At 39.8% G+C, this 18,405-nt stretch overlaps 1 protein-coding gene across 4 annotated transcripts; it reads right to left on the reverse strand.

Moving 5' to 3' along the window:
* Positions 1-24: 24 nt before the first annotated feature.
* Positions 25-15,476, reverse strand: Actr8 (actin related protein 8). Of its 4 annotated transcripts, none has more exons than XM_020184619.2 (13): positions 15,262-15,476; positions 11,652-11,822; positions 9,850-9,960; positions 8,086-8,190; positions 7,686-7,859; positions 7,060-7,153; positions 6,739-6,871; positions 5,169-5,322; positions 4,130-4,225; positions 3,542-3,682; positions 2,036-2,300; positions 1,124-1,287; positions 25-289 (listed from the first exon to the last, which is right to left on the reverse strand). In XM_020184619.2, the coding sequence occupies exons 1-13, from the start codon at positions 15,382-15,384 to the stop codon at positions 146-148; spliced, it is 1,875 nt and encodes a 624-aa protein (XP_020040208.1). In that variant the 5' UTR covers positions 15,385-15,476; the 3' UTR covers positions 25-145. The 4 variants fall into 4 exon arrangements, with proteins under 4 accessions (XP_020040208.1, XP_020040210.1, XP_073900060.1 ...); XM_020184621.2 differs by having other exon boundaries at positions 11,652-11,785; positions 15,262-15,391; XM_074043959.1 differs by lacking the exon at positions 15,262-15,476 and adding an exon at positions 14,949-15,224 and having other exon boundaries at positions 11,652-11,785.
* Positions 15,477-18,405: the final 2,929 nt, after the last annotated feature.

The raw sequence follows: 18,405 nt of genomic DNA on the forward strand, positions 1-18,405 counted from the left end.
CAAACCAACATCATATCCTGAGCATAAAGTTGAAATTCATTTATTTTCCATGAAAATTAACCACCTAGGTCAATAAATTAAAATACATATATTCTTTAAATCTTTTATACAAAGAGTTTTCCTCAACAGTGTTCTCTACTCCGTTTCACCACACGAAAGCAGCTCGCTCTCGTAACATGCGGACACCAAAGCGCTGCCATTCTCGCTGGTAAATCCACAGCTCTTGTGTAGTATCCAAACAGGCCAACACTGCCCCTCCCTTCCACGCAATCAGCCGGGGATCCATGTCCTAGACCAGAGAGAAGGCTTTTCAGCATAGGCAGATAAGACATCATTTACTTCAATTGAGGGGAGGAGACTCTGCCAAGGCAGGTTTTCCACCTGCATTAAGGACAGTAGGACTTGGGCTAGGAGTGTAGCTCACTGGTAGAGCACGTGCCCAGCATGTGCAAGGTCTTGGGTTTGGTCTGCAGCACCACAAAGAAAAGAAAAGAAAAAAAAAAAAAAAAGAGGACTCCCAACAGATATCTGTTTCAACTGACAAGAGAACTTCATGGTTTTTTATTACTCTTCACTACTATTCCATAAATAGTTAAGCTCCTACAGGCCTTAACAGGCAGAAACATATATAATGAAATGTTTATGGAATAAATTATCTCCACAATCCCTCCCTTAGGATGAGAATATTGCCAGGAAAATGCAGTGAGATTTAATGAAGTCAGACATGATCTGTTTCTAAATTCCTGGGTTTATGTTTAACACAGTTCAAGCCAAAAAGATTCTTAAAGATCTCTAGTACAGGGACTAGCAGAAGCTCCTTTCTATGACAGAGAAAAATGGAGCTACTCTGGCTGTCATGGTGGAAGAGAGAATCTTAACCCACTTGGTACTTTCACAAAGGTGGAAATCAGGCACAAGAGAAACCAAAACAGTAGTTCAGTGCTTTTGCCTGGAGCTCCTTCATCTTTACCTGCTGAAAGTAAAAATTTCACTTCCCCAAGCCCTCAAGAGGACACAAACCCATGCCTCCCAAGCTTTTATTTGTCCACAAACATTACCACAAGAAATAACCAAGGTTGGTTTCATTTGTATACAGTCCAGCTCGAACAATGAAACAACACACCTTGGGCCTTGTGATCACATCCACATTTTCAATAATTCGCCTGAATGAAGGTGGCATTTTGTTGAGAATTCTGTGCTGCAGAAATTCTTGAGCTTTGTGAAACATCAAGCCACCTCCCACCACCAGGATGGAGCTGTACATTTTCTTTTTGGTATCATCAGATGCTGAAAAGACAGTGACATCCCTTTCACTTATTTACCACCACCACTCCAGGTCAACCCACCATCATCTCTTGCTTGAGCAACAACTGCACTAACCTCCTCAAAGATCTCCCCACAATCTACCCTCAACACTGCAGCCAGGGGAACCTTGTAAAACACAAGTGTGAGCAAGCTGCCACCCCACTCTCTTGCTACTTGGAAGAGTAGGACCATACGCTTTAAGGGGCTCATGAGGTCCAGTGTGGTGTGAACTACTTTCTAGCCTCACCCTTGAATCCAGATTCCCAGCCACACTGGCCTCTGCAGGCTTCTTCCTCTTCCTGGAAGACCACCCATACATGACTGCTACCCCTCATGCAGCCTTTAGATCTCTCCCATAACTCTTCAAGAAAGCCTTCTCTGTCTCCCACCCCTTCGTATCTACCTCAGAGTACAGAGAAGGAAAAAAAAAAAAACCTCATTAACTCAATCAGGACCATTAAGTTCAACTTTGTAGCTCCCAACATAGTTTTAAGTTCACATTTTTTGTGTAATTTATTTTGATCCCTTTTACTGGGATTTATGCTTCATGAGACTAGGAACCAATTCTACTGTATTACTGAGTTCCTAGCACCTACCAAGGCAAGAACAGAGCAGGTACCAGTTTTTGAATGAACATACTACACTGCACAAGTACACCCTATGCTGAACCAATCCACTCAACTGCCACCTCATTTTATTGTTATCTCCTGGTCTCCCCAAATGTGCTTACAACAGCAGTCTATGCTATGAAGAATGGCTTTATCAAGGCCCAGGGCTTTCCCTTCAAATAGGGAGATGGCAGTTTTCCTGGACATCAGCGCAGTGAGGGCCTCCTCAGAATCATTGCCAGCCATCAGACAGTCTCCCTGGGAGGACCCCAAGTCCACTTCCTGAGAATGGAGTCTTTCTGGAAGATCAGAGGACTGCCCACGAAGATCTCCTTCAAATCCAATGGGTTTGGATGCAGATTTTCGGTCAGCAGTAGCTTTTGCAGACTATAAATCAAAGGGACCATCAAGTAGATTGTATGACTACAACACAACACCGTTGTGCTGTCTAGCTAGATCTAACCCTTCCCACTACCACATGCCTCTGTAATAACGAAAGCCATCACAATATATACAAACCACCCGGCAACCACTCCCAGATAACCTGGGCTTGCAAGGATGAGGATGTTCTGACAACTCTTAAAAGAATCTCTAGCAGGCAGGGTAGATCTCAGAACCTTACCATCCCTGGTTGAATTTTAAAACTGAAATGTCAACAGACTTTCTTCCCTATGAACTGAGCTTTGTATTATTATTATTTTTTTTTTTTTTGAGGCAGGGTTTCACTGTGTAGCCTAGGCTGGCCTCAAACTCAAGATTTTCCTGCCTCACCATCCCCTCCTGAGAGCTGAGATTACAGGCATGTACCACTGGGCCTGGCTCTAAACTGAGTTCTGAAGTGGAATGTTTCAGTGGGCTTTATGCGCTATTATGGAATCCTCATTTTCAGATCCAGTTTACTACCTCCTTCTTCTGGTGCAAGAACAAACCCTAGAAAAGATTTAAAGCCCAGGTTTACTCTTCACCCTGCGCTGTTGATGTTTCACTAGCAAACATGTGCCCCTATTATACCAAACATCCTATTACTGGGACTACCTTTGGACAAAAAAAAAAAAAAAAAAAAAATTTAACCCTTTGCTTATGCCACAAACCTTTCACATTAAAAAATGAGATTTTACTAAAATACTACTAAATATTCAGAAGTAGATAATGTAAGTAATAATACATGCCAAAAGGAAATTATTTTCATTGTTAACTTTTAAATGTGTGAACTGACATTCAGAAATTGAATTAATGTCTGCTTAGTAAGAAAATCTGTCATGCAGATTCTTAATTAAGACTTCACTTCATCAGCTGGGCACCGGTGGCTCATGCCTGTAACCCTAGCTACTCAGGAGGCAGAGATCAGGAGGATCACAGTTCAAAGCCAGCCTGGGCAAATAGTTCATGAGACCCTATCTCGAAAAACCCTTACAAAAAAAAGGGCTGGTGGAGTGGCTCAAGGTGAAGACCCTGAATTCAAACCCCAGTATCTCAACAAAACAAAACAAAACAAAACAAAACAAAACTTCATTTACAGTTCAGGGTTTGTCTGCTGAAGACTGCAGTGATCATGATGACCTATTAATTCTGGGCAAACTTTCTGCTTTAGGGAGAAAACTGTTTCTTCTCCCACCACTGGTGCGAACCTGTTCTTGCTTGCTCTGCGTGGCCAGCAGGTAATGTTCATCATGAGGATCCTCAGGATCACCCTGGGATCTGTGCTGCAAAGTTGTCATTTTCTGTCCAACAATTCCAAAAGTCGCTGGGTAAAATAATGCCATGGGAGCCTGAGCATGGAAAGAAAAGACTGATTAGAAAAAGATACTATCTCCTGAAAAACAACAAATCCACTAAATTTTATTCTTCCAAAAAATAAAACTGGCCGACCAGATGTTCTAAGTTGGACTGGGCAGCATTCCCTTTTGGGAGGGGGTAATCTCTTCAGTGTACAACATGCCAGAAAACTCATAATCCAAGTGAATTTCCACATGAAAGAAATCCCAAAGCGAAGTAAAATAAGTGCCTCATTATCGATAGTTTCTTAATAAGAATGATATCCTTCTAACAACTCATCACATCCTGACTAATTAGAAAGATGGTCCTCAGATCTGCTCTAATCTGTACTTTAACAGTGGTTGAAATGTTAGACATTCCCCGCAAGTGCATATTCTCTCAGTTTGACTGAACCTAGGTGGCTTTTTTTTCTACACCTGGAAATATATCCACCCAGTTACCTGGAGTTTTTCATCTCCTAATCGAAACTGGTAAAGCAGAGCAGGAGAATCTGGATGCCGAATCTGAAACTCATGGTCCTGAAGCCCAGAGATGTCCTGATTCCAGGAAAAGATGCTGTCAGTGAATCCGTAAGAATGTATGTAAACTCCTCAAATTATATATAAGCTTCTCCATCATTTAAATCTCACACGTAAAAAAGGCTACCCTAAAACAGCACCACTCAATGTAACTCCATAAAACCGTTTGACTATACTTTGCTTCCCTATTTAATATTTTCGAAATCTATATTGTGTACATTTTTTGTTTTCTTCATTACTGATATACACTAATACAAATGACTCAATAAGCAAATTTCGTCAATAACAGGGATTGAACCCAGACCCTTGTATGTGGGAGGAAGGTGCTCAATCACTGAGGTATACCCCAAACCCCTTGAAGTTTTGTTCTGGCTTTTTGTTTAAACATTTTTGTTAGTATATGACAGTTATACAGGGGCTTTCACTGTTACATTTCCATATATACATATCTTATACCCTGGTTTGGTTCCCCCTCTCCATTATTTTTCTTCCTACCCCACTCCCCTTAAAATTTTACAGTCTTTTATTTTTTTTTAATTTGCAAAATTAGAATATTACCTAAAAAGTTTTTTTAAAAATTCAAACCAAAGTAAAAAAGAGGCAATTCATATATAGCAATGATTAAATGTTGATTGCTAATACTAAGAAAGTGCATTAAGTTACAACATTTAATTAAATGCCTAGACCTATATTTTTACCTGTTATATTCATTACACTTAGTGTTACCTCTATTTTTGGTTAGAATGGTCAGACGCCTATAAAGGGAAACATGCTAAACTCTTTCTAGTGCCTGATCTTCACCATTCTAAACTTACCAAAAGGCTCTCCTAAGAGCTTCAGCTTCAAGGTTTTAGCAATTTAGATTAATAGAACAGCAAGATAATGTTAAATTTTAAAGTATCTTTTAAATATCTTATGTTTTTCCTGGAACCAAAAGTAATTAGCAGTATTTTGTTCCCACCTGATCTAAATGACAGAAGGTTTCTTTAAGGTGCTGCAGAAGAAGACAATCCATTTTATTTGTTAACTGGCATTCCCTATAAGGGAACCCAGCACGCTGCATGAGCCAGTAAAAACATCTAGACACATCAGATCCCCCATATGCCAGACAGAGCCTAAAGCCAAGAGAAAAGGGCAGATGGTTAATCTATCAGCTAAAGTTCACAGGGTGTTTCAAGAACTCCATTAGGTACAGTGAAACACAGCAAGTTTTAAGAAATGTTTGTTGTAAGAAACAAATGAAAGGATAACATGGATGGATGGGAGAAAGCAAACTCTAGCCAAAACCAGTGGTGGGGCACCTAGAAGCAGTCATGCTGTTTGCAAAACATATTTGAGACACAGAAGACACACTATTTAACTCCAGCTCATTTCTAAGACAGCATGTTTACCACACAAGTAAGTACTATACTTACTAATGTATATGGTGGCAGGCAGGCAATGTAAGACAACTTATGAGAGAAAGGCTTATAGAAAACTGCCCACTATAGATGGTTTCTACAATTTGAAAAGACCAATATACACTATTTTAGTGGTAGAAGACCTGAGTCCAACATTTTCTCCGTACTTTGAAAATCATTGGCATTAGATAATCTAAACAATGGTCAAACCAAAAGAACTTATACTGGATTTTCACAATGCATCAGAACTTGGGGTGGGAGGCAGCAGACTGACTTTTCTTGTGAATTGCTTGGGTCTTCTTTTAAATTTATTCCTATGCCATGAGTCTCAAACTACCTGATGTGGTAGACACAAGAAGCCATCTCAGAAGCAGCTGCTGCAGGACCAGTTCACACACTATCTGAGTGTGTTAGGATGCCTCAGGAAGGACATGCAGCAAACCTGCTCCTGCTACTTACTAACTCCTGTCGGTGATGACATCATGAGGAGACAGCCACCATAAAGTTATTCATCAATCACTGAACCATTATGACAAAAAAAGAAGATACTGAAAATCCTAGCTAGTTGAAAAATCTGTTTTCTTCTATATGACTTGCCTAATTAAAATTATGCAGTGAAGGGGTGAGATTAGTTTTTCTATGGCAGACTATAGCAAAAGACATGGAGCTGAGCCGGGTGCTGGTGGCTTACACCTGTAACCCTAGCTACTCAGGAGGCAGAGATCAGGAGGATCACGGTTTGAAGCCAGCCTGGGCAAAGAGTTCATGAGACCCTATCTCCAAAATGCTCAACACATAAAAGGGCTGCCTAGCAAATGTGAGACCCTGAGTTCAACCCCCAGTACTGCCAAGGGGAAAAAAAAAAAAAAAACCACATGGAGCTGATGTGTACACTCCTCTGTGGAAAAGTACACAACACTTATCAGAACTTTGAGGAGCTACTTATATGGATTCATATTAGAAAGTTCCATAAAGACAAAATCATTGACTTCTACTTTTTGCAGAGCTTGTTATTCCACAGTCTCGCAAATTTCCTATGTAGACTTTTGAATGTATAATTTCTAATGTGTCATGATCTGAACAGACTGAGAAGGGAGAGGGAGGAGAGAATGTCACTTCCAAGTGCCTCACCGAGTGTTCCGATGGGACACCCCATCCTCCACACAGCATACGCTTGTCTTCTGGTCCCCAACATCTACAATACAGGTGCTGCTCAAGCCACTTCCAAAGGTGGCACACACAGACTCCTGGTGGACCACAATTCCTAAAAACAAAAGGTAGAACACCAACTATGGAGCAATGAAGATCATAATCAACTGAAGTTAGAAGTCTTCTCTGGGCAAGTGTTTAAGCAGCACTGACCCTTCCAGAAAAGGCATTTGAATTAATCTTGTCATTGAAAAAGAAAAACAATTTCATTTAAATGTTGTCTCACTGGATTATCAGACATACCTGAAAAACCCATCTTCATTAATATCATATTCACTAGTTCTTTCACATGCTGTTTATTGTAGATATCAGGAATTAACAGGATACATCTGTAGTACTTAAAAGAACAATAAAGAGAAACAGATGAAACCAGTAACACTCAAGTTCAGTCAAGTCCAATCCTACAGGCCTGTCTTTAGGGAGCTTCCTTTCACAGCAGCTATGAGCTATGCTGCTCAGAGAAGCAGCAGCTATGGCTATTGTAAATGCTCAAGTCTCTCTGCTATTCTTTGGGTTTTATGAAGAAACAGAAAGAGCTAAACCCCCACCTCCCACACGCCTTCCCCACTCCCACCCCAATCATTTCGAGCCTATGAAATGAAAAATAAAACAACTAATGTGTCTGAGTAAGGTAGAGACAGAGACATAAACAAGAATAACCTTGCTGATTCCTGAATAGTGGCCAGACACTGAAGAAACAGACTGGGAGAAAAAGCACCAGAGGGGAATTAAGCAAAGAGGAAAAAATATTCTGAACATCCTAAGGCTGAGAATGTTCTGAAAATTCTAAGGAGAACATATTACAAACAACTCAGTAATGTGTACTTTTATTGACCAAGAAACACAATCCAAATGAAATTTTATCTCACCTTTAAATCTTTCAGTGGGATTTCCAAGTACTTTAGTATTGCATGAGACCATATTACTTCAATATCTGCCAGAACAGCTGTAAGGGAGCCCCCAGGTCCTGGGTGAATATTTAACTGACCTCTTCTGATAGGCCAATGAATATTGTAACTGTCCAGTGGATTAACATACAAGGCCTAGAAAAGGTAAGGGATTTAAAAGGTAAGAATTGTTAAAATTCTTCTTTAAGGGTTTTCTGGATTCACATCCGAAAGTCTAAGGCCAGAAATGAACATTTTCTGAATGTTGTATACTGAGTACGAAGTATCTAACACACCAGAAGCCGGTGTGGTGTAGATGATATCACTTTAGGAGAAAGATAAGGCTTTTTTTCTTCCATTTCATTGTAAAGTAGTTTCCTACCTCTTCTCCTACCAAATACTCAGGATGATGAGATGTGTTTGTCCACTTATTTCCTGAACAGTGATCTAAAATTGCAGGCCGCATCTGCTTGTTGTAGGCGCGTGCCTATGAAGAAAGAAAAGCTGAATTTAAACTGGGGCGGGAGTTAGTGTAGAGTCCCTTTTTGCTATGGTCATTTACAGATCAGATAAGAGTGGCAAATTTTAATTACAAATCCAAGATACTTGGCAAAATATTGATTAGTCACGAAAAGTTTCTCTGTTGTTTTCCACAATCTTGTTTAACACATAGGCTGGGATTCATAGCCAGTCAAAAATTAAAACTATAATTTGTTTAAAGTTAAGTACAAATTCATACATAATCCAGACTATGCCTATATTAGTTTATCATTTTAAATTATAGGAAGAATATAGCTTCCCATCAAGATCCTGGAATTACATTCTTAAGTAAAGTATAAATTTTCATCAACTTGCCTTAAGAAATACCACTTTATAAATTACTTGGCTTTCCTAAGCATTTGTGATAATGATTCAGGTATTGTATAAGTAGTTATAATGGACATTTTTTCTTTTTTTAAAGGAAATTCTGTCTTGTATTTGTATAATGGTATAGGGCAAACATGTGAATGCATTATAGTTATGTGCCAAATAATGTTTTGGTCAATGAGACCATATACACAACAGTGGTCCTATAAGATTATAGTGAAGCAGAAACATTCTGATTGACTACTGACATGATGTAGCACAATGATTTACTCATTTGTCTGTGGTGATGCTGATGTAAACAAATCTACTGTGCTAATGGGTCATATAAAGGTAGAGCAGATACAGTTACGTACATAATCCTTACATGATAATAAACAACTATATTACTGGCTTATATGTTTACTTTACTATACTTTATCACTATATATTTTAAAAAGTTAACAGCAAAACAGCTGAAGGCAGGTCCTTCAGGAGGGATTCCAGAAAAAGGCATGTTATCCCAGAGATGAAGCTCCATGTGTGTTACTACCCCTGATGTCCAGTGGGACAAGATGTGGAAGTGCAAGACAGTAATACTGATCCTGTTGGGCTTGGTTTTTGTCTTAGTTTTTAACCAAAAAGTTTAAGTTTTTTTGTTTTTAAAGTTTTTAAATAGAAAAAGCTTAAAGAATAAGGATCAAAGAAACTCTTTTTCATACAGTATGTCTTAAGTATTACTATGAAAGACTAAAAAGTTTAAAACTTTTAAGTTTATAAAGTAAACAGCAAACCAAGGTTAACTTACTATTGAAGAACTAGCTTTTAATAAACTTAGTGTGCCCTAAGAATACAGTGTTTTAAAGTCTACATTAGTGAACAGTAATGTCCTAGGCCTTCAAATTCACTCATCACTTACTCACTGACTCACCCAGTTATGAAAACTCCATTCATGCTAAGGGCCCTATTTATGTGTGCCATTTTTTTATCTTTCATATTTTATTTATATTGTACCTTTTTATTTTTTAGATACACAAATACCATTCGTGTTACAACTGCCCACAGTATTCAGTTTAGTAGCATGCTGTACAGGTTTGTAGCCTAGGAGCAACAGGACATATCATACAGTCTAAGTAATAGGCTGTACCATCTAGGTTTGTGTAAATACATCCTACCATGTTTATACAACAATGAAATCACCCAGCAATGCTTTTTTCAGAATTATTCCCATTGTTAAGTGACATATGACTATATGATAATAGTGGCAGAAAAAGAATAAATCTGAAGAAAAAGTTGACTGAACCTGTTCAGGGGACACAGGAATGCGTCTTGTACCATTTGACATTTTTTTAGACCATATTGCTTGATCCACCATTTTAAGGCCATTTTGTCTTTGTTCATTACTTTCAGGTTTCTAGGGAACAAAATGAAAGATGATCAGTATAAAAGATTTAGTGAAAAGAGAAAACAATACAGCATGCTACTAATATAAGCCACAATTAGGAAATGTTCCTTCATCAACAAAATAGCACTTCCTTAATCTCTGTCATATATAGTTATCTTCAGAATCCCAAAACTAGGCATGGTGGTGTAAGTCTATAATCTCAGCACTTGAGAGAAAAGATCTTGAGTCTGAAGCCAACCTGGGCCACCACAGTGAGTTCCAGACCAGCCTTGACTACATACCAAAATCCTGTCTCAAACAAAACAAAACAGAATTCCAAGTAGGACTGGGATATAGCTTAGTGGCAGAGTAACTGCCTAGCATGTGTGAGGCCCTGGCTTCTCAGCACTGAAAAAATGGAAAGGGGGAAAAAAAATCCAAGTAATCTTTTATTATAAATAAAAAAACAGGACTGAAGATATAGTTCAGTGGCCTACTGCTTGATTAGCATGTAAAGTCCTGGGTTCAACCCCAGCACCAAAACAAGGGGGAAAAAAAAAAAAAGTGGAACCCTGACCAAAAACCAACTTTCTGCAAAAATCTACAGCCTCAAGTGACTTTCTGTTTTGGTTTCTTGAGGCAAGGTCTCACTATACAGCCCAGGCTGCCTGGAACTTGTGATCTTCCTGCTTCATATCCCAAGTGCAGGATCAAAGTGACTTGACTGATAAAAATGTTTATGCCACTAATCAAATCATACATACTTCATTATTTACAAAGGATTTTGGAGAGTCTTCATACATCTATATAATTCTATGTTTGCAATTTTGTAATCATATTCCTTCATATGTTTTATTTTGATGACTCAACAAGTATTCAAGTTATTGTGAATATATTATAAACTCTAACACTGAGAAGTTACATTGACGCTTACAAGTGGACTTCAGTACAGTCTGCTAGTTACACTAAACAATGGAATGCTAAAGCTTACAATCAGAGTCACAGAAACTCTAAGTTCTTGAAACTATTCTTGAAATTTATAAGCTAGTAGTTTGCAAAGCAATAGTTTTAACACCTATCACAAAAAATGTTCCAATAATCTGCAAAATAAGATGCAGAAATGGTTACCACAAGGAAAATTTCTTTTGTTTTGAAATTATGATTTGATCTAAGAGTATAAGAAGTGATTACTATAGCAACTCAGTTTGCTAATGGATCAAAAATGAGCTTGATTTAAACTATATGTATTTGGAAAAGAAAATACAGCTGTCAGTTAATAAAGACCTGATTGTGCTGGGCATGCTCAAGCATGCCTATAATTCCGCCACTCTGGAGGCTGAGGCAGGAGGATGGTTAAATTCAAGGTTAGCCTAGGCTATAGAGTTTCCTTGACTCAAACAAAAAACAACAACAAAAGACCTGAATATGTCATTTTAAGTGAATGACAATTCTGTATTTCCCAATAAAGATACCTTTATCAATACCCAATCAGTCCTGATGGGTTTAAGAACAACTAGATTTACTATTGCTATGACTAATTCTTTGCAATCTAAAATTGATAGCTTAAATGAAAAATGATACTTGCAATCCTGAATGATGTTAACATTTTAAAACACAGTAAAGTTACAAAGATGTTTGTTGGAGATTCTCATGCATACTTTTGTGCCTAAGCAAGTAAACCACCTTGAGTTTTCTCCCCAGCTCCTCTGAGTCTGACCTACATTTAGTCCTTCCCTCAGGAGCCAGCTGTCTTTGTACAGGGGCTGCCCTTGTTGTTTATGTCTTCGTGCAATGACATGAGGAATACTGGCAGGAAGTGTGTCTGTAGCTCGACCAATTCTTAAAGTTGTTGAACCTGGATGGATGACAACGATGAAGTTGCTCTGGATTTGCTGCAAAAATAAAAAACAAGTGTGTCCCATGTTTATTCAGTCACTATTCGCAATAATCAAGCTATGAAGTCAGTTTAGGTACCCATCAACAGATGACTGAATAAAGAAAATGTGGAATAGATACATACTGGAGTATTATCATTTGCAGGAAAATATATGGAACTGCAGATCATCATAAGTAAAGTAAGACAGATTCAGAAAGACAAATATGCTTTTCTCTCATATAGGGATGGAATCTACATTTTTAAAAATACATGAGAGTAGAACAGGACTAATAATAGGTAGGGAAGGGAAACAAGAGGGTAATGGGGTGTGAATATGATTAAAGAACATTATATACATGTATGAAAATGATATAATGAAATCTATTATTTTGTACAATATATGGTAAAAATGCTAGTACTTAGGAAGGAAAACAAGTGTGTTACCTTAGCAAATAATATTCAATAACAAGTTAACTAATATAAGGTACCAAATTACACTAAATTTCTTGTAAAGGCTATTGGACTCAAAAGTATCAAAAAAAATTAAGTAAATGTTCTTTGAAAGACATCCAGTTATTGTTCTCCATCTGCATGCAAACTCATTTTGCATCTCTGTGCTCTCTTGGGCTGACTTGCAGTACATAGTTCAACAAATACTTGCTTAAATTAGTGAAACCAAAATTATCCAATGTAATTTAACATATAATTTTTGAACATTTACATACCAGGCACTTTGGGTACAAGGGTAGCCAGGATGAAGTCTCTACCATCAGAGAACTAAGGAAGACAGTTAAACAAGGGACAAGAGTATGGAGAATACTATGTCCTGGGTCCCATAAATGTGAATTGCCCACAGACATCTATAAATGAAGGGAGGAAAAAAAAGATCCTAAACCTCACTATAAATTTTCTAGTCCAGAAGCTCCAAGGGGAGAGCCTAGAAATTGGTAACTTAATATGATCACTCAGGTTTGTTGAAAGGATAGAATAGTTACTTTGTGTTTTGGTCACTGTTTTTAAAAAAATGTTACTATTGGTTCTGTGCTATTTACCTAATCTGGCAGAGCTTGGGGTTAAAAAGCCAGAGTTCACAATTCTATCCTCAGAAGTCAGAAAGCTTTGCTGCATTCCACAATCCATTCTTGGGAGATAGTGAACAAGGGCTAACTAAGCAGCACAAATCAGAACTGTGAAGTGATAATCGTGGGCTTTACTTTTATATGATAATTAGTTTAGTTGTGTAATTCTCTTGGGATAGAATACATAATCATTTGAGAGAAGTTCTGCCTCATAAACTTGTTGAGGGACCCAGAGTTTTAGTAGGAAGTGGGAGAAGAGGAGACTTAGACGATGCCTTTGACAACAAGGATGACTGTGGAGCATGCAATTCCAGCTGACTCCATACTCCCTACTCTACCCTGCCCTGGAGCTACATAGTCTTGTCTTCTTGGCATATCTTCCTTCAAAACATTTCCGTGACTCTGGACTGGAGGTATGGCTCAAGTGGTAGAGCACTTGCTTTGTAAGCCTGAATCCCTGAATTCAAACTCCAGTCCCACCAAAAAAAAAATTTTTTTTTCAGTCTCTTTAATTCTCTCAAAACAGAATTTCTTTTGGAGTTGGGAATTTAGCTCAGTGGAAGAGCACTTACCTGGCAAGTGCAAGGCCCTGAGTTTGGTCCCCAGCACCGGGAGAAAAAAAGGAAAAATAGGGAAGAAAAAAAAAGAAAAAGAAAAAAGACAAAACCCCCTCCTCAAAACAACAAACCCAAGGCAACTGCACAGAATTTCTCTTGATTTCATACAGGAAATTCCCTTTTCCAGCAAAGTTCTTCTCTCAGCTACAACATAATTCTCCCTTCAATATGAAGTTAACTAGGATTGCTGGTCTCCCATAATACACTCTTATCGTACGCCTCCTTTTCATGACACTTGCCAATGTTACTGTTTGCCTTACCAACAAAGAGCAAACTTTCTGGGAGAAGGGACGGCTTCTGTTTTGTTAACTACTCTATGTCAGCACAAGGCAGACAGCAGCCTGAGATATGTGCTGAATGATGGTGGCAAAGTGGATGGGGTAAACAAGTGAGGCTGCTAGCCATTGGGGATGCCCGTTCCTTATTAAAGGTACACAGGCTGCTGCACATTAATCAGGAAGTTCTGGGGGATAGAAAATGTAGTTTTCTAAAGGGTGGACAAGTATTTTTTAGAAATCACATATTTAATGTGTTAGAAAAAAAACCTAGCTAGTACATCCCATATACCATTTCCTGGATATTAATGCTTAACACTAAGAAAAGTTACCAAGCAATTAACAGTACAGACACCAGAGAGGACATGAAAAAAACCAATCGGTGTGGCACAACTGATGCCAGTCAAGAAAGTGATGCTATTGTGTTTGAGAGCCCTGCTCTGAAATCTGTTGTCCATCCCCAACTGTAAGCTCTCCTGTCCTACTGGACCCTCTTTAGAATGTGAGAATCCTAGAAGGTGGGAACTGCCAAGGCCCCTACAAACTTTCTAGTCTTCCCTTTCAGTAGAGATGGAGAAACCAGAAACCAGTCTTGTGCCATGGTAATAACCACACACAGAGCTGCACTATGTACTTTACAGCTGCCCTACCAGTTAGGTGTTATGTTTAACCCACGTATTAGTGAGGAAGCTAGCTCAAAGACGCCAACAAGAAATACTGAGCACGCAATGCCTCCTTATTTCATCTGCGAACTATGCACTGCTTGGCCTCGTTTTTCCTATGGGAATGTTAGTGTTTTCTTTACTCATCACTAAGCACTTGTTTCTATGTCTAGAAACGTACAAATAAAGATCTTTTGCCTGTCGTGCTACTACAAATCGTTGTTTTGCTGTTGTACTGTTTTTGATACACATGCTCTTAGTCTCTAATTAGTTGGGGTTTTTTGTTTGTTTTTGGTGGCACTGGGGTTTTGAACTCAGGGCCTCACGCTTGCCAGGCAGACGCTCTACCTAAGGCCCTTTCTTTAATTTATGTGTAGACAAAAATTCTTTCCTTTGAAGTTGGAAATGACTTCCACATCTGAGATTTGCTAACAAAGGAGAAAAATCGAACGTCTAACCATCCCTTAACAAGCACCAGTTGACACTTGGTCAACCAGGCAGGTACTAACCTCCTCCAGCAGCTCCTTATCCCTCACTGCAACCTAGAAGGCAGGCGATCTCACTGTCATTTTAGGGGCGTGGATGCCGGATCAGGGCGAGGTGCCAGGTAGAGCGAGGTGAGCGCAGAGTCCGCACGCAGACCCGCCAGGCTTCGCCGCGCACCGCGCTTCCCCGCCCCCTTTGGCGTCCCGCGTCACCCACGCGCGGCCGGGCCCTGGACGAGAGAGACGTGAGCCCTTCCGAAGGGGCCAGGCCTCTCTTCCTCCCAGGGAGAACTGAGGCTTGTCGCTGGGTTCCCGAGACCCGCCCCCGGCGCCTCACCTCCTGCAGCGACTCTGGCACAAGCGCAGGTACGATGGGCCGCTTCACGCCGCGCTGCTCCTTCTCTTTCTCCCCGCCCTTCTCCTTCCCATTCTCCGCGTCCCCCTTTTCGGCCTGGGTCATCGTGGCCGCAGACGCCCAAGAGCCTCAGCAGCCCAGCTGTACCGGAAGGACTACCGTGCAAGCACAGCCTCCCTTCGGGCTGCCCACAAACAAGATGGCCGCCAATGGCGTCGTCCCGGAGGATTCTGGGATAGCGGGAAGGGCGGGGCTGGGACTGGACGGAGTGTTGGATGGGTGTGGCTGTGGTTCGCTCGGGGTGATGCCGGCATTGTTACACTTGTAGTGTTTTGAGTGCCTAACGTGGGCCGGGGAAAAGCAACGCGTTTTTTTCTCCAGGCTTCTCCGACACAATACATAACCCCTAGTTCCTATACTTTGTTGGGCATGCTCGATCTAGTCTGTGATACTGGGTTTCTTTAGGGCTAAATCTCAAAACCTTGGATGACTTCATCCACTTTCATGGCTTAACTATGAAGACGATTCCCAAACGTGTATTATCAGCTTGGACCTCTCCCTGAGATCCAGACGGATAACCGACTCTCTATTTAGTATCTCAACTTGAATGTCTACAAGGCATTGTGTACTTTTTCTAAATGGAAGTCTTAATCTATTCTCTCCCCCCAAAAAACTACTCACTTTTACCAACTCAGTAGATATAACTGTCCAGTCTCTACATTCAAACCACTAGAAAAGCCTTTAGCCTCCAAAATGGACCTTGAATTCATCCACTTCTCCCTATGTATTGCCATAACCTAGTGCAAACCACTATCACTTCTGGATGACAACAACCCCACTCCCACCCCCAAAATGCTGGGAATCAAACCCAGAGCCTTGTAGATGTTAGGCAAGCACTCTACTACTAAAGTGTCTCCTAGCTTACGACAGACTCTTAACTGCACTTCCTCTTTTCAGTCCTGTCCTCAGATAGTCTGTCCTTCTCAGTTGCCCATGTGTTGTTTTAAAATATAACAAACACAGTCAATATTTTGTTTCCAGTACCCCACTTGGTAAAATATTACCAATAAGTTATTCCAAACAAAAATTAGATGTCATACCCATGCTTTAAATTTTCATGGTTTCCCTTTGCTCATGGTACAGAAACTAATTTAACTACTTTCAAGATTACATTCTTAAATCTAGTTCCTGCCACATTTCTAATTTCACTTCATGCCATTTTTCCCCTTAGCATTTCCAGCTACACTTGATTTTTCAGATATGCCAGGCCCTTCCCATCCTTGGGTTGTTGCACTAACTTGCTGTTTCTTTTGTCTTGGATGCTCTTTCCTCAGTTGGCTCATTCTCATCCTATGTATCTCAACAGTTACCTTACTTCTTCACCAATTATCCTACTACCAGCATGGACCTTTCCCTGAGATCCAGACTGATAGCTGACTCCCTATTTAATATCTCAACGTAGATGTCTACAGGGCATCCTTGGAAGCCAAAAGCATCAGTCTGTAATTAGCTTGCTAGCTTACTTATTGCTTGCCACACTAGAATGTAAACTCCATGAGAAGACTGACTTACTTGCTACTGTTACCTTCAGCACATGGGCTGGGTGCCAGTGGCTGTTGCCTGTAATCTTAGCTTCTTGGGAGGCTGAGATTGGGAGGATTGCAGTTTGAGGCAAGCCCAGGCAAAAAGTTTGAAGACTTATCTCCAAAATAACCAGTGTATACATGGACTGGAGGTGTGGCTCAAGCAGTGGGGCCCCTGCTTAATGTGAAGCTCTATGTTCAAACCCCAGTCCCACCAAAGAAAAAAAGCTGTGTTCTGCACTGCAGAACGGTTAAATGTCAATTGCAGTGGGGACTCTGCAGTATGGACCTGCAGCAGCAGTCCTGGGGACAGGAAAGGATCATGGGCCATATACTCTGAGAAGTGATCAATAACACTAAGCCACCACCTCCTTATACTCCACCATGAACTCCCTCATGGAGGTGGTGGAAGTTTAACAGAATGCCCACTGTTCACTCAGGGGTCATACATCTGGGGAGTTGCTAAACTTTACTGAGCCTTTGCATGTATCTGTATAATTTAAATACCTACTTATTTTATCAGAATTAAAAATGTATAAAATAGCACTGGTGTCTCAAGCCTGTAATCCTAGCTACTCAGGAGGCAGGGATCAGGAGGATCACAGTTCAAGGGCAGCTAGGGCAAATAGTTTGTGAGACTCTATCTCAAAAATACCGAGCACAAAAAAAGGGTTGGCAGAGTGGCTCAAGTGGTAGAGTGCCAACCTAGCAAGCATGAAGCCCTGAGTTCAAATCCTGGTACTCCCAAAAATGTGTAAAATATGTTTGGCAGAATTGAGTGGTCAACAAGCTATTATTCTAAACTTGCATTATAATTGCTTGTTTCCATATCCTTGAACACAGTGTCTTATACCACTACATTCCCTATTTCTGGACAAATAAGAGTTGAATAATGAATGATATAAAAAAGCTTTCACCCTTAGTTCTGAAGCTTATTACAAATTCATATTAGAACTGTTATTTATTTTTCTAATAAATATTTCAGTGCCTATTACATGTTGTCACTGTTCAAAAGACCAGGTTAAGCTGACATGGTGGTACCTGGCTGTTATCTCAGCTCTTGAGTGAGAGGCAGGACTGTAAGTCTGAGGCCAGCCTGGGATATATAGCCCAGTCTCAAAAACAAAGACCCTGTCTCAAAAACAAAACATCTGGGGGAAAAACAAAATCCCTAATCTCACAGAGCTTTCCACTTAGTAAAAAACTGATAAAAAAAAATTTAAGTCCTGTCTTTAATGTTTTGATTACCTTCATATCTTCATTTTGAAACTCAGTTTTGTTGGCTATGGCTTTATAAAACCCTGGTAATTAAGTTTGGTAGCAAATCAGATATGACGTATTAAAACATTCTTGAGACAAATACAGTAAAGATAAAAAATTCAAAAGTAAACATTATATGCATACTACTGAAATAAATACAGTGGTTTATTTATAAATGACAACAAATTAACAATGAACAGTATTTCAGAAGTTAAAAAAAGGTGACACTAACAGCATTTTAGTACAATATAGTACGGCTTTTATTTTCTTCAGGTTCAGAGTT

Source organism: Castor canadensis, chromosome 10, assembly GCF_047511655.1.
Source record: "Castor canadensis chromosome 10, mCasCan1.hap1v2, whole genome shotgun sequence".
Taxonomy (NCBI): domain Eukaryota; kingdom Metazoa; phylum Chordata; class Mammalia; order Rodentia; family Castoridae; genus Castor; species Castor canadensis.